The sequence below is a fragment of the Phoca vitulina genome, unplaced genomic scaffold (assembly GCF_004348235.1).
Source record: "Phoca vitulina isolate PV1807 unplaced genomic scaffold, GSC_HSeal_1.0 scaffold10, whole genome shotgun sequence".
NCBI lineage: Eukaryota > Metazoa > Chordata > Mammalia > Carnivora > Phocidae > Phoca > Phoca vitulina.
This window is the reverse complement of record NW_022589713.1, coordinates 46,667,478-46,687,349: the sequence shown is the minus strand read 5'-3', so window position 1 is coordinate 46,687,349 and position 19,872 is coordinate 46,667,478. Positions and strand designations below refer to the sequence as shown.

The window sequence follows — 19,872 nt, the reverse complement described above, 5'->3', positions numbered from 1 at the left end:
AAGATTTCTTTCTGGTATAAAATTATGTGGTTCTCTGACATGGTAGCAGAAAGTGGGAGAGAGGATTAAATCAAGTGACTTAGGAAAATGATTAAGTGGACAAAACACTAAAATTAGAATATAATATAGGAGAGTATTCTAAAATTTACTGAGTGTGGCTAGAACACTTATTTATTAGAAAATTATTTCTCAATAGGAACTTTGTGACATAGATTTTTTGTTGTTTCAAAAAGTGAGAGCACTGCCTCTATTTTTATCCTGTACTGGGTTGCGGAATTTTAAGAATGAAAATGAGGAAAAGTCAGTTGGTATTGCCTGTATACAGTTTTGTTTTATTTTGCTTAATCAAGAAAAGTTTTTCATTTAAAACTCAATTTTGTTGGAAGAGTATCAAAACTACTACAAACTAAGAGATTTCTGTAAAGTGCTTAAAAGTCCTAAGATACAATTTGACATACTGAATAATAACAGTAACGAAAAGATGATGGTGACATCCAACCATTAAAAAGGATTGTCATTTCTTTTCCCATTTTTCTATTTCCCAGATTTAAACCTTCAGCACAAACTGAGCAGTAAGCACCTTGTTATAGAATTTCTCTCCCATAATTGATCACTTGACTTATTTCTAGGAAATTAGGAAACTGATTTTTAAGAAATTAGGAAACTAATTTCTTGTTAGTAGCAAGAGATATTTCTTTATGCTTGACACTAAAATTTATAGTAAAAGAATATCCGAATAAAACAAAAACAAAACAACATTTTTCTTTAAATATTTTATTTTCCAACCTGATTATGTCTGAGAATCTTGGTCTTTACAGGCAAATACCAGTAAAGTTAGATCAGGAATCTTTAAAAATGATTTCAGCTAATTAATATTCCTTTGTAATTTAGACCTTATTTGAGCATCAGTTTTATCTTTTGGACATATAAAATGAATAAATTGGACTGGTTTTGTTTTCGTATCAAAGAAAATGGTTGCCAGAGAAGTTATTTTTTTAAATGTTGAGCAGAGTAAGTTGTGTTTCCCAGTTGTTACCAGAATTCGGCCTTTCTTTTGTCTTTTTCTGTACTAATGCAATTTACCATTAAGAATATGCTATAGAACAGATATTTGTCTTCAGGTATGAAATTCCTGTGCCCAGTCCACCATCTGTTAAGCCAAGTTGTGGTTAGTAAAAGGGCTCTACTTTTTGAGATGCCATAGGTTGAAGTTGTACCTTTCTTATGCCACTGAGGGTGAAAATACTATATATATTAATGAACTGTCTCTCCCCTGGACATATGTTTCTTGATAGGATTAAAAACCCATCTTGAAAATTTATGTTTTGTTTATAGTCCATCTCTATGGTAAAGGGAAATCTGGTGTCTTCTGTGAGGACTAAAGAAAATAATCTAGGATGATAATAGCAGTAGGATTTTGACAGCATATCGCTATGCCAGTGGAGAGAAAGAGAGCGTGTACAGTGCACACATGCATACACATACACACACAGATGCATATACACACAAATATACACAAGCACACACATATGCATATTTTCAGTGCTGAGTTCCAGCCGTTGTATCCAACCTGTCTGATTTTGTTGGAAGCTGGGTGAGCGGTTTGAAGCCTTCTTAAAGATCATGCTACTGTACCCTCGATGATTGTTTTTGTAGGGCCTGAGTTCTTACCTCACAAAGAACTCCCTGCTGGTTGTGCCTTTCTATATACTGTTGAACAGGTAAAGATTTCTTTCTAGTTAACAGCCCTGGTTTGAAACTTATACAAATAGTAGGTTTCATTTTAGAATACATTGTTTAAATATGTGATTCAACTAGTAAATTGTAAAACAAAAACCAAAAAACTTTGCTCTTTATGTATTATATGGTTAAGAGGTTTTTAAAAATAGAATTAGTCAAAGAATAGTTTTTCTATTCTTAAAAATGTCCTAGTGAGTGCATCATATTACCTAATTATTGATAATATTACCTAATTATTGATAAGAACTCCATAGCAAACAAGAAAGCAGTTGAAATTATATCATACAGAAGTAGGAACAAGTCTTCATTTCTTTGAATTTGTTATGTGTGGGTAGAGAGCGTGGGGAACCATTAGTAATTTAATTTTTTTCCAAACTCCTGAACAGTTCATATAAGCAGTCTTAAGATCTGAATCCAGAACTCAAGGACAAATTGGTTTCAGTAACTGGACACTTCTTGTGGCTTTGTTGAACGGCTCGGAAATATCTCTTGGCTTAAAACAAAATGACTGTTTTAACCTGTCTTGCTACCGCTGCCCTTAGTTCCCGTAAACTGAATGTAAAACACTTTAGCTCAATGATAGTATTTCTTGAGATACTTGTTTTCTCCTGTTTTCATTATAGCTTTTGAGGAACTTGAAAAAGCCTTGAGTACAGCCCAGAAAGCAGAAGAATCACGGAGAAAAATGAAGGCAGAGGTGGATGAACAAATAAAAGCTATTGAGAAAACAAGGGAGGAGGAACGCACCAGTCTTCAGCTGGAATTAAGTCGGGTGAAACAGGAGGCTGTTGATGTGACGAAAGTAAGAATAGTTCTAGATTGTAACAGGCTACAGCAATTTTGAAACATAAGTCATATGCTTTTCCTACAATTTTTTATTGTAAAGAAGAGTTAATTTATGTTTTAGACCTTGACCATTTCATGAGTTCAGGATATAGGAAAAAAATCACTTTGATAGAGAAAAGAATTTATATCTTTTTGGATATACTTCCCAGAGATAGTCTCTGTATATAATTTCTCTTTTATGTTTTATAATCCTCTCTTTAAATTTTTAACACAAAAGATGGCATGTTATATATACTGCTCTGTGTTTTGCTTTTCTGCTTAATATGTTCCTCATCATTGACAATTGGTAATGGTGCCGCATTTGTTTTTTTTTGTTTTTTTGTTTTTTTTAATGCTGCATCTGTTTTAAAGACAGCTCAGGATTTCACTGTATGAATGTTTCATAATTTAATAAATCTTCTACTGATGGATATTTAGGTTTTAATTTTTTGCTATTGCAAATGGTGAATATCCTTATATTTGTTCACCTGTATGTTTTTTTAGGATACATTCCTAGAAGTGGAATATTAGGCAAAGATTATGTATTTTTAATTATTGTATAGTTGCTACACGCTCTGTGGAGGACACTTTATACACTCACAAGCAAGGTGTTACCTCACAAGGATGGTGTTACCTAGCTTTTTTTAATCTTTTCAGGCTTATCAGTTTAAAAAAATGACATTGTAGTTTTTTTTTTAAGATTTTATTTATTTATTTGAGAGAGAGTGAGCAAGCAGGGGAGGAGCAGAGGGAGAGGGACAAGCAGACTCCACGCTGATTGTGGAGCCTGATGCAGGACTCAATCCCATGACCCTGAGATCATGACCTGAGCTGAAATCAAGAGACGGACACTTAACCGACTGAGCCACCCAGGCACCCTGACATTGTATTTTTAATGTGCTTATCTTTTTACCAGTATGATAAACATATTTTTATATGTTTTAAAGGAATTGGCAGTTTTTCTTTTTGAGTTGGTTGGTCAGATCTTTAACTTGTTTTCCTGTTGGACTGTTGGTCTTACTGATTTGTAGATGTTTCACACCTAGAGTAGGAATTATTTCTTTGGATATATAGTGCATTTGTCCAAATAATCTTCTCTTTTTTTTTTTTGTTTTTTGAGAGGAAGAGCACAAGTGGGGAGGGGCGGGGGGGAGGGAGGGAGAGAGAGAATCTTAAGCAGGCTCCATGCCCAGCATGGAGCCCAGAGATCATGACCTGAACTGAAACCAAGATATTCGGACCAAGACACTCGGACACTTAACCAGCTGAGCCACCCAGGCGCCCCTGTCTTTTTTAAATTGACTTTGTTTATGATTTGTTTTAGCTTTGGGATTGGTTTATTTTGGGGGACGGCATGCAGAGATTTTTTCTTTTTCTTAAATGCTATCTGGATTTTTGTTCTGATTTAAAAATACATTCTCACTAAGATCATTTTAAAATTCTACTTTTCTTATGGCACTTACATGCTTTTATTTTTTATTATTAAATCTTTGATCCAACTGGAATTTATTTGGTATTAGGAGTGAGGTAGGGATCCCACTTTAATTTTTTTCCAGATGACTGACTACCAAGTAGTCTTCAGGTAATTTATTTAATAATCCATGTTTTCCCTTCTGATATGACACACTATCTTTATTTCATACTAAATTATTGTGCTACATATGGGTCTCTTTCTTGAATTCTCTGTGCTGTTCCATTGCTTCTCCTGACCATGTGCCAGTATTACACTGTTACAGTTACTCAGTTTTACTATATTATTTGGTAGCCTCCCCTTATTACTCTTATTTTTCAGAAGAGTGCTGGCTCTTCTTGCATGTTTATTTTATCCAGTGAGCCCCTCCCTCCCCATTCTGTTAGTAATTTTATTCAATTATATTAAATTTTTAGATTTATCTGGGGAGGTTTGACATTTTTATAAGATTAAGTCTTCCTGTCCAAGAAAGAACAAGGCCAATACTTTTTAATAAATAGTATATGCATGGAAAGCTAGGCGTCATTAGATTGGTGCAGCCAGGGCAGCTTGACCATAGTGGAGTGCCCTCTTTGAGAGCATCCTTATTCCTCCTCCTATACTTCCCCATCATGATTGGTGGGGAACATCCCTGCAAGATGTGGAAATGCTCCAACCCAGTAGGACTTATTACTGAAGCAACAGCCATCCTTGTCTTAAATGAGAAACACTTGGGGTACCTGGGTGACTCGGTTAAGTGTCCAACTTTTGATTTTCGCTCAGGTCATGATCTCAGGGTCATGAGATCGAGCCCCATGTCAGGCACGAGGCTGCTTAAGATTCTCCCCCTCGCCCTCTGCCCCTCCCCCACCTTGCACTCTCTCTAAAAAAAAATAAAAACATAAAAAGAATAAATGAACAATACTTGATGGGCTTTTCTTTTAATTATTGAGACTTTGGTGACTTTTGATTTATGTGGGAAATATGTTTTGATTTTTCTCTTACACTACTGGCTTGGTGATTAAATTGTAATAAAGTATTATTTAATTGTAGAGTTACATATTTTATTCTCGCTGTTTCACTTTAACTATTTGGCTGACTTTCAGAAATCCTCAGAACAAATTGCTAAACTACAGAAGCTTCATGAAGAGGAGCTGGTCAGCAAAGAGCAGGAACTGACCAAGAAGTTTCAGACCCAAGAAAGGCAATTTCAGGAGCAAATGAAAACAGCTCTTGTAAGTACCTATTTTGTTTTTGTTATAGGTAAAGTTTGCAGCTTTATTAAGTTGTCATCTCACTCCTACCTTTTAGCTTGAGGTCAGACTACTGGCAGGCTTGACCTTTGAGTGTGCAGAGAGGATAGGATATAGGCAGGGAAGAGGGTTGTCAGACCTTGTTAACTTGGTATTGTGTGAAAATTATATTAACTAACAAGCTCTCATTAACCAGTTTATTTGTTTTTATGTCATCCCTCTCACCCTGGCAGTAGGCTGTGATTATGGAGAAGTAAAGGGGAAGATAGGCTAATTGAAGCCATGAACCAGTGACTGCATAACTCAGGAAAAATGTCTAGAAACTCACCAGACTGAATATAACAGAGTTCAAGGCTCAGAAAGTTTTGTCTGAAATGCATTTTAAAGAAGAAAAAATGAAAATGACCAAGTAGTTTTCATTTTAGTAGAATAATTTCAGTAGTAATTTTCAATACTTATATTTTAAAAAATAAAGTAAAATTTAAAAAATGACTGACTGGACTAACCAAAATAATATCCAGAAAAGCAAAGGTAAGATTTTGGGGAATAGTGTAATTTGAAAGTTTAAAACAAAAAAAAAATTTTTTTTCAAATTGTGAAAAGCCTTTTTATATAGGTTACCATAAGAAGTATTAATGCCAAAAAAAAGTATTAATGTGAAAAATGTAGTTTGATTGTTTTTATATGAAATTATTATCCATAAGATAGTATGTATAATTTTAAAAAACTTTTAGTGCAAAAGGATGAGAAATAGTATTTATAATTTTAATCTTTTTTATTTTTTAAAGACCTTATTTATTTTAGAGAGAGTGAGCACGAGCTGGGGCAGGGGCAGAGGGAGAGGGAGAGAATCTTAAGCAGACTCCCTCCTGAGTGCAGAGCCTGATGCAGGGCTCAGTCTCATGACCCTGAGATCATGACTTGAGCCGAAATTGAGTCGGACGCTCAACTGACTGAGCCACCCAGGCACCCCTATTTATTTATTTATTATTATTATTTTTTTAAGTACACTTTATCCTCAGCGTGGGGCTCGAACTCATGGGACCCCAAGATAAGAGTCACATGCTCTACTGACTGAACCATCCAGGCACTCCAGTCCAGAAAGGATTTAAAATAGTTTACGAGAATGCTTAAAACTATAACAGGACAGCATAGGGGCATAAAAATTAAAGAACAAAGCAGGACATAAATGAAGCCAGGAATTGTTCTAAAAAATTCCTGTCATAAAGATCTGTGTGTTTTCATGCTGGAGTAATTGGCCTTTGGGGACACTGAGACTTGAACATTGGCCTTGTTAAAACTGCGTTCTAGAACTGATCTACTCATATATTCTGAGAGAGCAGGCTACAGATAGACATGAAGCATGCACACACGTGCACTTGCTGCTTTCTGCTCCCCTTTCTACCTAGTTCCTCAAAGAAGTTAGCTTTGTGTTGATAGTCAAAGTTCAACAAACTATTAAAATGTCCTCTTTTATTTTTATGGGCACAGAGAGATGTATTTAAAATGTAGTTTATAGGGGTGCCTGGGTGACTCAGTCGTTAAGTGTCTGCCTTCAGCTCAGGTCTTGATCCCTGGGTCCTGGGTTCGAGCCCCACATCGGGCTCCCTGCTCAGCGGGAGGCCTGCTTCTCCCTCTCCCACTCCCCCTGCTTGTGTTCCCTCTCTTGCTGTGTCTCTTTCTGTCAAATAAATAAAATATTTTTTAAAAATTAAAAATAAATAAAATGTAGTTTACATTAGACAATGTAGTATATTTAAAATGATGTTTTAAAATTGATTAGAAACTAATATTCTCCTATCAGTCTGCTTATAATATGGCACAACACCTTTCCTTAAAGCAATGTGCTTCACCAGAGTGTAGTGAACTGAAAATATTGCTACTAGCAACATGAACTCTATGCAATAGGTATGGATAAGTATTCTTAATTGGAGTCCAAAGCCACTAAATGTTAAAAGTGCTCTCTAGAGCTTCTCTTTTCAAAGCAGTAAACGGTTTTAATATAGATGTTGATATATAATAAGGGCAATCAAAGAAGAAGCTTTTCGGGTTTGAGAGGGTGATAAAAGAGCCCAGGTCATCTGAGAAGAGTTATGTAGGCTTTTATAGATATTTCCTTGATCTAATCCATATATTCACGTGTAATTTTCTGATTTTGATTTGGTTTTCTATGTGGGGTTCCCTAATGAGGTATTTCTCACAAATTATATAAACTTACAATCTAGTTTCTTGGCCTAGAGTTGAAATAATCAAACTCTGGAGTGCAGAGAAGAAGTAGTGACAATTTGGGGACCCTTCACATTAAGCCACGTTTTCCAAATATTTTAAATAGTGGAAAAATAGCAGATGTAGTGCGGTTACTGGAACAAAATTTTTCTTTTCAGTAGTAATTGTGGCAAATATTGGCTGGACCACACTGGAATAGCCACAGTGCTTTGTTTCTGCAGGCTAGGGCATGGGAAGAGAGAGGTGATGATACTGCCTACCTCATAGGGCTGGTGTGCAGATCAAATGAAAGACATGATTCCTGTGGAAGTGCTTTGGGAATGCTGAAGATTTATGTGGGTCTAAGGTGGTATTGTTTTTGGCACAGGAAAAAAGTCAATCAGAATATTTGAAGATTACCCAAGAAAAAGAACAGCAAGAATCTTTGGCCCTGGAAGAGTTAGAGTTGCAGAAGAAAGCAATCCTCATGGAAAGTGAAAATAAACTTCGGGACCTTCAGCAAGAAGCAGAAACTTACAGAACTGTAAGTTTAAATAATATTCAGGTTGGAATTATTTGTATATAGAAACTATTGTTATCTCTCCAGTCAGTATAAAGTTGTTGAGAAGCTTTTGTTTTACTGGGTTAGATTCACATACCTGCACTGCATTTTCAGATAATAGCTTTTCCTGTGAGTGGTTTTAGTGTTTGCTGCATGGTGCTGCTGACTCTGCCTTTAGCTGGCTGTGTTTCTGTCAGCCATCCACTCTGACTCTCTGCACTCAGGCTCTGCAGCATCTCCACTCCATTGCTTACTTGCCCTTGATCTTTAGGAAGTGGCCTTGCTTTGTAGGCAGCACTTGCCCTGGCTTCATCTCATGCCATGTCCTGGACATAATTCGTCCTCTTTCTTTCTTCCTTCCTTCCTTCCTTCCTTCCTTCCTCCCTCCCTCCCTCCCTCCCTCCCTCCCTCCCTTCCTCCCTCCCTCCCTCCCTTTCTTTCTTCTTTGTTTTCTTTCTTTCTTTCTTTTTTTAAAGATTTTATTTATTTATTTGACAGAGAGAGAGAGAGACAGCGAGAGAGGGAAAATAAGCAGGGGGAGTGGGAGAAGGAGAAGCAGGCTCCTGACTGAGCAGGGAGCCCGATGCGGGGCTCGATCCCAGGACCCTGGGATCATGACCTGAGCCGAAGGCAGATGCTGAGCCACCCAGGCGCCTCTTGTTCTCTGTCACAGTGTAGGCACCCCAATGCCCTGCTTTTAACAAAAGTTTTCCCATATTAAAACAATGGTGGACAAATTTATATATATGTGAACAAATTTGTATTATATGTCTCAGTGTGCACATTTTTAAGGCCCTCTGGCCCTTCCCTTAGCAATATATGAAATGTATGACCTGTTTTGAATAAACTGATGTTATTTATACTTTTGCTTTGGTTTAGACAGTGAAAGAATCACACTTCTTTCCCATAGTTCTAAACTGTACTTTACTTTTCCATGTCCAACATTTATGTAAGGTGGCATGGTGGAGGGGAGTAGATAGGATACTCAGGAGACTTAGATTTTTCCACTTGCCAGCTTTGTAAATTAATCATACCTTAATTTCTTCACCTGTCATACGGAGAAATTGGATTTGGTAATTCCTTAGGACTTTTTCCATTCTGATGTTGCATGGCTCTGCCTTACTTAGCTCTTTTTCCTTTAGAGTCCAAGATTGACATTTTCATGAGCTAACAGTAATCTTTGGTAAAATTTGTATAAGTAGCTTTTTGCAAAAAATCTTCTAAATAATCATTTTTGCAGTGGAAAAACCAGATACACTATTTATCTTCCAAAATCAAATTATGAAGGTAATAGAATACTATTAATAGGCCTTAAAAAACACACAGAAAAAAATAACCGTCTTCCTACCAATAGTTACTATTATCTACTTTATGATTTATTTCTTTTTGACTATGCATTCAGAATATTCTTGAAAATATGCATGATTGAAATAGTTACCCAAGTAGGTAGAAAGAATCTGAAGTTTTAAGTTGTGTTAGAATAGAATCTTTTTCTTTGTTACACGATTCCTTTAGGAATTGAGCACAGATTCTCTATGCTTTCTAGTGTTTGGCATGATATATAGAGTTATTTTTCTAAGTTTTAATTTTTAAACAGGTGTAGACATTATGTCATGTATTTTTGCTAATAAGCAAGTCTGTACTTTAATAAAAATACATCTGTTTTTATTAACAGAGAATTCTTGAATTGGAAAGTTCTTTGGAAAAAAGCTTGCAAGAAAGCAAAAATCAATCAGAAGATTTAGCTATTCATTTGGAAGCTGAAAAAAATAAGCACAATAAAGAAATTACAATCATGGTTGAAAAACACAAGACAGAATTGGAAAGCTTGCAGCATCAGCAGGATACCCTTTGGACTGAAAAACTCCAAGTGTTAAAGCAACAGCATCAGACTGAAATGGAAAAACTTAGAGAAAAGCATGAACAAGAAAAAGAAACATTGTTGAAAGACAAAGAGAGTCTCTTCCAGGCCCACATAGAAGAGATGAATGAAAAGACTTTCGAAAAACTTGACGTGAAGCAAACAGAACTGGAATCATTGTCTTCTGAACTGTCAGACGTATTAAAAGCCCGGAACAAGCTAGAAGAGGAACTTTCTGTACTAAAGGATCAAGCAGATAAAGTAAAGCAGGAGCTAGAGGCCAAGCTAGATGAACAGAAAAGCCATCACCAGCAACAAGTCGAGAATATCATTAAAGAACAAGAGATGTCTATCCAGAGAACTGAGAAGGCATTAAAAGATGAAATTAATCAATTTGGGCTTCTTCTGAAGGAAAAGGACAAGCATTTGAAAGAGCAGCAGGCTCATGTGGAAAACTTAGAGGCAGATATTAAAAGGTCTGAAGAGGAACTCCAGCAGGCATCTGCTAAGCTGGCTCTTTTTCAGTCACAGCAGAGTACTACACACGAGCAGGCCAAAGCATCTGAGGAGCACTTGGCTCAATTGCAGCAGAAGTTGTTGGACTTGGAAACGGAAAGAATTCTTCTTACAGAACAGGTAGCTGAAGTTGAAACGCAAAAGAAGGATGTTTGTACTGAGTTAGACACTCACAAAATCCAGGTGCGGGACTTATTGCAGCAACTAGAAAACCAGAAAAGTGAAATGGAGGAAAAACTACAGGCTTTAACCCAATGCTATGAGTCCCAACTTAGAGATACTAACACAGAACAGGCACAGACAAAACAGAGCTTGATAGAAAAAGAAAATGTAATTTTACAAATGAGAGAAGGACAGAGCAAAGAAATTGAAACACTCAAACAGAAATTATCAGCCAAGGAGGACAGTTTTAGTGTTTTACATGAGGAATATGAAACCAAATTCAAAAATCAAGAAAAAAAGATGGAAAAAATTAAGCAGAAAGCAAAGGAGATGCAAGAAACATTAAAGAAAAAATTACTGGATCAGGAAGCCAAACTTAAAAAAGAGCTTGAAAATACGGTTCTAGAGCTTAGTCAGAAAGAAAAACAGTTCAATGCCAAAATTTTGGAAATGGCACAAGCTAACTCCGCTGGAATCAGTGATGCAGTGTCAAGACTGGAAACAAACCAAAAGGAGCAGATAGAAAGTCTCACTGAGGTACACAGACGAGAACTCAGTGATGTCGTATCGGTCTGGGAAAAGAAACTTAATCAGCAAGCTGAAGAACTCCAGGAACAACATGAAATCCAGTTACAGGAAAAAGAGCAAGAGGTAGCAGAACTGAAGCAAAAGATCCTCCAAAGTGCGTGTGAAAAAGAAGAGATGAACAGGGAACTAGCGTGGCTGAAAGAAGAAGGCATTAAGCAGAACACAGCAGTAAGGGAATTACAGGAACAGTTACACCAGCAGTCTGCTCAGACGAATTCTCTCTCACAAAATGAAACTAAACTAAAAGCACAACTTGAAAAGCTGGAGGGTGACTTGAATCATTGTCTGAGGGAAAATACTTCTCTGCAAGAGCGTATGGTTGAACTGGAGATGCTGGCAGAAAAAGACAAGCTGAAGGTTTCCGAGTTGACTGACAAGCTGAAAACCACGGATGCACAATTCCAGAGTTTGCAATCTTCACATGAAAGAAATGAGAAAAGCCTAGAAGACAAAAGCTTGGAATTCAAAAAACTGTCCGAGGAACTAGCAGTTCAGCTGGAAATTTACTCTAAGAAAACTGAAGCCCTATTACAAGCTAAAACAAATGAGCTCATCAACATTAGTAGTAGTAAAATTAATGCCATTCTTGCTAGAATTTCCCACTGCCAGAACCACACAACAAAAGTTAAGGAGGCACTAGTGATTAAAACTTGCAAAGTTTCTGAATTAGAAGCACAGCTTAGACAGCTAACAGAAGAGCAGAATACACTAAATAGTTCTTTTCAACAGGCTACCCGTCAATTAGAAGAAAAAGAAAATCAGATTAAGAGCATGAAGGCTGATATTGAAGGTCTTGTAATGGAGAAAGAAGCCTTACAGAGGGAAGGAGGCAACCAGCAACAGGCTGCCTCTGAAAAGGAGTCTTGTATCACGCAGTTGAAGAAAGAGTTATCAGAGAACATCAACGCTGTCACACTGATGAAAGAAGAGCTTAAAGAAAAGAAATCTGAGATCAGCAGTCTTAGTAAACAGCTAACTGATTTGAACACCCAGCTTCAGAACAGCATCAGCCTAACTGAGAAAGAAGCAGCCATTTCATCACTAAGTAAGCGATATGAGGAACAACAACGTGAATTGCTGGGTCAGGTGCAAGATTTATCTTTGAAAGTTGAAACTCTGAGTAAAGAGAAGGTCTCTGCTCTTGAACAGGTAGATCACTTGTCCAACAAGTTCTCAGAATGGAAGAAGAAAGCACAGTCAAAATTCATACAGTATCAAAGTACTAATAAAGAATTGCAGATGCAGCTTGAGTTAAAAACAAAGGAAGCCAGTGAAAAGGATGAGCAGATACATGCACTGAAGGAGGACCTTGATCAGCAAAATGAGAGATTGGTATGTTTAAAGGGTGAAGTGGAAGATAAGAAGAGCAAGCTGGAGAAAAAGGAGTGTAATTTAGAGACTGAGTTAAAAACTCAGACGGCAAGAATTGTGGAATTACAGGAGCATCTTACTCAGAAAATAACTGAAATTGAGTCCTTAAATGAAGCTCTTAACAAATACAATCAACAAAAGGACACTGAACAGAAAGAAATGCTGCAGAAACTTCAGCACATTCAAGAGTTAGGAGAAGAGAAGGACAACAGAGTTAAAGAAGCTAAAGAAAAAGTCTCAAGACTTGAAAAGCAAGTGTCTTCCATGAAATCTGAACTTGAAACCAAGAAGAAAGAACTGGAACATGCGAATTCAGGTATGAAGGGCAAAGAAGAGGAGTTGAAGGCACTGGAAGATAGGCTTGAGTTAGAAAGTGCTGCAAAATTAGCAGAACTGAAGAAAAAAGCCGAACAAAAAATTGCTGCCATCAAGAAGCAGTTGTTATCTCAAATGGAAGAGAAAGAACAGCAATATAAAAAAGACACAGAGGGCCATTTGGGTGAGCTAAACACAAAATTGCAGGAGAAAGAGAGAGAAATTCAGGTCTTGGAAGAAAAACTTCAATCAGTGGAGGGTCCACCACAGTCAGAGGCGTCAGCTGTATCCAGATTGGCAGAACGCATGGCAGCCTGTGCTGAGCAAGAGGAAGCGGGCCTCCAAGGCTGTGTGCAGAAGGCATACGAAGACAAAGTCAGTGCTTTACAGAGAAGTCTAATGGAAAAAGAAAAGCTGTTGCAGAGGCTAGAGCAGGAAAAAGAAGAGATGGTATCCTCTCATTCTGAAATGCAGGGCAGATACCAGGAGCTCTTAATAAAGATAGAACACGCTGAAGCAAAGCAGCATGAAGATCAAATTATGATAAATCATCTTCAGAAAGAACTTGAAGAAAAAAGCAAGAACTATTCCTTGATAGCATCCCAGCATGTGGAAGAAGAGGGAGGTAAAAATAACATAGGGGCAAAGCAAAACTTGGAAAATGTGGTTGATGATGTCCAGAAAACACTCCAGGAGAAGGAACTAGCCTGTCACATCTTGGAGGAAAAGATAAAAGAGCTGGATTCCTGCTTAGTAAGAGAGAGGGAAGGGCATAGAGTTGAAATGGAAGAGTTGACCTCAAAATTTGAAAAATTACAGGCTTTACAACAACAGATGGAGGGAAAAAATAAACCCACAGAAGCTTTGGAAGAAAGTGCTGAAGAAAAGTCCAAATCACATGTAGTCCAACCCAGATTGCCTGGTAACATGGAGGCCGAGCACAATGACCTGGAATTTAAATTAGCAGGGGCAGAGCAGGAGAAGCAGAAGCTGGGCAAGGAGATTGTTAAGTTGCAGAAAGATCTTCGAATGTTGCGGAAGGAGCATCAGCAAGAATTGGATATCATGAAGAAAGAATATGAACAAGAAATGGAAGAGAAAATCAAGTAAGTTTTTCAGCACAAATATTTATTTTATTTATTTACCTTAGAGAGAGAGTGAGAGCGGGGGACGGGGTGGGGAAGAAGAGATGGAAAGAGAGAATTTTAAGCAGGCTCCATGCCCAGCATGGAGTCCAACTCGGGGTTCGATCTTACGACCCTGAGATCATAACCTGAGCCGAAATCAAGAGTCAGACACTTGGGGTGCCTGGGTGGCTCAGTCGGTTAAGCCTTCGACTCTTGATTTTGGCTCAGGTCATGATCTCAGGGGGGTGGGATCGAGCTCTGCATTGGGCTCTGTGCTCAGTGCACAGTCTACCTGTCCCTCACCCTGCATGTGCGTGCTCTCTTGCTCTCTCTCAAATAAATAAATAAATAAATAAATAAATAAATAAATAAATAAAATCTTTAAAACAAAACAAAAAGACATTTAACCGACTGAGCCACCCAGGCGCCCCAGCATGAATATTTTTAAGACAGTCCTTTTTAATTAAGTGCCTTTTATTGTGCCTAATACACCTAACTTTCACCTACCCAAACTATGAAACATAAATCAAGTTGTTAAATGCCGAGAAGAAATATAAAACAATTTAAGGCAAAAGGCATTGTTCTTTCATGTCTGTTTAGAGGGGAAAAAAACATTTCTTACATATATGATTATGCTTATTATGTACATATCCCAGTAATTACTTTCTTTTCGTTTTACTATTTTTAGTATTAGCATTATTATGATATAAGATAGATGTGTATGATGAAAATTTTAAGGGGAAAAGAATTCTCAAATCCCCAGGACTGTTGTGTAGAGATAATCATAGTTTCTGTATCCTCCCAGGAGTTTTCTGTGCCTGGACGCACACATACACACGTATGCACCCTTAAACCTGTTTTTATACCAATGAGATCTTACGAGCACTGTTATGAAGACTAGGTAACTCTATTATATGGCGTGGTTTGTGTTTGACAACAGTTAGCTCTTTATATTTTTGTTACACAGACAGGAGCAGGAAGATCTTGAGTTGAAGCACAATTCCACATTAAAACAGCTGATGAGGGAGTTCCATACACAGCTGGCACAAAAGGACCAGGAGCTGGAAATGACCATAAAAGAAACCATTGGTGAGTCAAATTTTAAATTCAGTAAAGAACAAGTCAGAATCAGCAGAGACTATTTATAATTTACACTTACTGTTTTCACACTGTGCTAATAAGTGCTTTTAAGTAATTAAACTGGAGAGAAAAAAAATGATTCCTGTCCACGAAAGTTCTCTAATGGGAACCTGTGCTTGCTTGGCAGCAGCTTGCCTTTAGGAGAGGAGGGGCTGGTGAAAGAACCTGAAACATAAGCTAATTAATTGCCTTATAAAGACATTCCTGCCCTGTGAGAGGGTACATATGATCAATTGATTTTTTTTTTAAAGATTTTATTTATTTATTTGACAGAGAGAGAGACAGCAAGAGAGGGAACACAAGCAGGGGGAGTGGGAGAGGGAGAAGCAGCTTCCCGTCGAGCAGGGAGCCTGATATGGGGCTCGATCCCAGGACCCTGAGATCATGACCTAAGCCAAAGGCAGACGCTTAACGACTGAGCCACCCAGGCGCCCCTGATCAATTGGTTTTTATCAAATTTAATTTGGAACTGAAATTGGGATGTAGATACTAATTCTTGCCTAATGTGTGTTCTTGTATGTGTCCATTTTTTATGGATTAGATAAAGCCCAGGACGTGGAAGCTGAACTTTTGGAAAGCCATCAGGAAGAGACAAATCAGTTATATAAGAAAATTGCGGAGAAGGAAGATGATTTACAAAGAACAGCCAAAAGATATGAAGAAATCCTTGATGTACATTATTTTCTTTCTCTTTTTTGAAATTTAGCTGTGCTGGATTTCATGGTGGTGCTAAAGATTAGGCTGTCAGATTTCCTGCTTTTCTGATGTAGAGGGTTTTTGTTTTGGCTCAGTATTATCCAAATTTAATATTTGCACTCTATGCATATTTATAAGGAGTCTGATTGATTTTTGCCAGGATCATAGTTTCCTGAGCAGATTCTGCTAACCCAGCAGTTCAGTCCACTTGGCAGGTATCGAAGCAACAGTGAGTTACTAAGGGGAAGAATGGATTCTCTTCTTGTCTTTCTCTCAGTCAGACTAAATTATAAGAGAACCAGACTAAGAATTGAGAACTTGTGCTTGGGTAAAGTCTAAGTAATGGGGCAGTTAGTGTGTGTGTATGAGTTGGCCACCTAGCTGGGGTCTTTCCAGGAGGGCCAGTTAACTTTACTCCATCACAACCCAATTTTCACAGTTTTTGTTGCTCTCAAGAGAGAAAAAAGATGGGAAAAAAATGGAATGCATCAGCCAAATCTTTTATATTTAGTGGAAGGTTGGTTCACTGTACTTACTCTACTAGTGGTGGATTAACATTGCCATTTCTGTGTGTCAAGATAAGCCATGAATGCCAGTATTTTGGACTCCAGAAAATTTTCAAATGTAAAACAACATAAAGTATGCTATGTTGGGATGCAGATTCTTTAGTCACTCCAAGCCTTATTTCACTATATGCCAGGAACCATTTGATCATTAAGAATGCATAAATCAGAGAATCATGCCTCAACAGACTATGGCAGCAATAGAAGTCTGAGCCAGGAACAGTATAATAATAATTATTTTTAAATGCAATTGAAAAGGCTGGAATTCCAGGATAAGGCACATGCATAGAAATGCCACCTTTGTGTAATTTTTGAACTTTAGATCTTATTATGAAAAGGCTTGAATAATTTTACTCATTTTCTTATACTTCTGTAGAGTGTATATGTGCGAAGCTTTAAAAAAGCTATTGTTTCTTGAATGCTTAAAGAATGTTGGAATTGGAAGATACATTAAAGTTAGTTTAGTTTCATCTTTTTTTTTTTTTTTGCAGAAGGCAAAGCAAGTTCAGCATAGTTAAGTGATTTACCTAAAACTTCACAGTGAGTGGGAGAGCACTGACCCTTCATTAGCTTCATATATTTATAAAGACTTCTTTCTAAGAAAGGAACTTGGGGAAGGCACTAGTAATTCATCATGGATAAGTAAGTCAGGGGGCTTCATTTGCGGGGGACGAACTGTGCCACAGCTAGAATGTTCCCTTTTGTGAATTACTTCTGTCTCTGGACGTATGGGGTAGCAGACAGAAGACTTTCCAAGGTCGTGACAGACCTCTATAGGTAGAGGGGTGAGGAAACAGAGAGGCAAGTAAGAAAGTTAACCTGTGGTATGGTTCTTCTTGGAAATCTGGTGTTTATTAGGGAAATTAAAGGAGTGATCCTCTAAGTTTCAGGCTTGCAGACAGGAATTGGAGAATGAGGGAAGGAGTTGGGTGGATTCTACTCTAAAACCCCTTCTTGTGCCTCAGACCAGCACTGTCCATTAGAAATAGAATGCAGACAAATGGGAGCCATACGTGTAAGTTAACATTTTCTAGTACCTACATTAAGAAAGGAAAAAGAAACAGGTGAGCTTAATTTTTTAAAAAGTTTTTATTCAAATTCCAGTTAGTTAACATACAGTTTAATAATAGTTTCAGGTGTGTAATATAGTGATTCAGCACTTCCATACAACACCCAGTGCTCATCACGGATAGTGCACTCCTTCATCCCCATCACCTATTTCACCCATCCCCACCCACCCACCTCCCCTCTGGGAACCAGCAATTTGTTCTCTATAGTTAAGAGTCTGTTTCTTGGTTTCTCTCTCTCTCTCTCTCTCTCTCCCTCTCTCCCTCTCTCCCTCTCTCCCTGTCCCTCTCTCCCACCCTCCCTCCCTCCTTTTCTCCCCCTTTGCTCATTTGTTTTGTTTCTTAAATTCCACATATGAGTGAAATCATATGGTATTTGTCTTTCTCTGACTTTTACTAGGTGAACGTAATTTTAATAGTAATATATTAACCCATTATATCCAAAATATTATTTCAATATGTGGTCAATATAAAAATTATATATGTATTATTTAAGATTCTGTGTGTTTTTATGTTTGCAGCCCCCACATCAGCGTGGATTAGCTACATTTCAGGTGCTCATAGCCACAGTTCTGGGGTAGCTTATGCCTACTCTATTGGACAGTGTGGCCTCAGACTTTTAACTGCCAGATCTAGGGCTGACTTTGACAAATAGGCAGTTCCCATCTGAACACTCCAAATACAAACTCTGTCTTGAAGAATTTCTTTTTAAAAGTACAAGTATTACCAGGGTGCCTGGGTGGCTCAGTCGGTTAAGTGTCCAAATCCATCTCAGCTCAGGTCTTGATCTCAGGGTTGTGAGCTTGAGCCCCACAGTGGGCTCCACACTGGGCATGGAGCCTACTTAAAAAAAAAGTACAAATATTACTAAAAGAGATATTAGCAATTCTTAGCAAATACTATATTCCTTTGATTCTGAGACATATTCTCTACCATTCTCCCCTTTTAAAATATCCAGAATTAGAGTTTTATATGGGATTTGTATGTTTTATGTAGTGGTGTATTTTCCCCCTCTGGAAAGCTATTATCAGATTGATGATGTGTCTGAATGATGGCATTGTAGAATGCTGTATTTTCATTTTCATTTTCATTCATCCTTTAAAACAATTCTGTGATTTGTTAATAGCAAAGTGGAGCACAGAGACGTTTTCATTTTCCTGCCTTTACTGTCTTAAGTCATTCTTACTATTCTTTCCCCTATTTGAAGGTGCTGGGAACTTTTGTCATCCTTGATTCACACCTTCTGTCTTTCTCAGCCCCTCACACATATGCATCCCCACACCTGTTAGGGCATGAAATCTGCTTATCTTCCCTGATTTACTAGGCATAGAAATCATCTGTTTCCCTTTAATTGTATACCTCCAGCACAGTAACTAACGTATAGTAGACTCTCAGCACATAGATTTTCATTGAGTCATACTGCATGTTCCTCTCCTCTCAATGCCACCGCTATTACCACTGTCTGACTGCCATCTTCCATTCAGTCTGGTCTTTTCTATTACCCAGCTGATGTCTTTGTTACTGGTCTTTTTTCTAAGGTATTCATCTCTTCTTGTCAGAGTTATTTTCTGTCTTGAAATGAGGATGTGATCATATCACTTTCTTAAATACCTTCAGTGGCTTCCCATTATCCCAGTGACACCTCCTCCAGTTCATTCTGTGCTAGGCAAACTCGACTTTATCTTGTTCTTCATCATATTTTACCTTTGGTCATGCTTTTCTATGTGCCTAAAGATCACTTTCTCAAGCTTTGTGAATTAGTTATTACCATCTCTCAAATTTGGCTTTAAAAAATAAGTTTTCAATTTAGCTTTTATTTAGAAAAAAATTTTTGAATCAAATGTTTTCACACAAAGATCAAAATAATATAAAAAAATATAGTTAGAGGATGGTCTATAATGAAAACCCATTCCTGTTCTCTCTATTCTACATCTTGCCCCTTTTCTCTCTACAGGTAACCATTCTTCTTTTCTCTTTCTTTTTTAAAGATTTTATTTATTTATTTGAGAAAGAGAGCAAGGGTGCATGAGCAGGGGGAAGGGCAGAGGGAGAGAGAGAATTTCAAGCAAACTGTGCGCTGAGCATGGAGTCTGATGCAATGCTCAATCTCATGACCCTGAGATCATGACCTGAGCCAAAATCACGAGTCAGACACTTAACCAACTGAGCCACCCAAGCGCCCCTGTTCTTTTCTTTTTTAAAAAAAATTCAATTTATTTAAATAAAAACCCAAACAAAAAAGAGTTCATCCATTTCTCCCACCTCCCCATGCCCTACCTCTGGCAGTCACCAGGCTGTTTTCTTGTCTGAGTTTGGTTTTTAAATTTTTACTTATTTTTATTTTTTTTAATTTTTTTTAAGATTTTATTTATTTGCGAGAGAGAGAATGAGAGACAGAGAGCATGAGAGGGAGGAGGGTCAGAGGGAGAAG

General features: G+C 37.6%; 1 protein-coding gene across 11 annotated transcripts in view; it reads left to right on the top strand.

Annotated features, from left to right (window-relative positions):
* GOLGA4 (golgin A4) overlaps window positions 1-19,872 on the top strand; it is a 128,099-nt gene that overhangs the window by 72,578 nt on the left and 35,649 nt on the right. For all 11 annotated transcript variants that reach the window (XM_032409007.1, XM_032409010.1, XM_032409006.1 and 8 more), the window contains 6 exons: window positions 2,364-2,542; window positions 5,122-5,250; window positions 7,862-8,017; window positions 9,711-13,954; window positions 14,943-15,064; window positions 15,657-15,787. In XM_032409007.1, coding sequence (XP_032264898.1) covers window positions 2,364-2,542; window positions 5,122-5,250; window positions 7,862-8,017; window positions 9,711-13,954; window positions 14,943-15,064; window positions 15,657-15,787 — 4,961 coding nt within the window. The remainder of the gene's footprint in view (window positions 1-2,363; window positions 2,543-5,121; window positions 5,251-7,861; window positions 8,018-9,710; window positions 13,955-14,942; window positions 15,065-15,656; window positions 15,788-19,872) is intronic.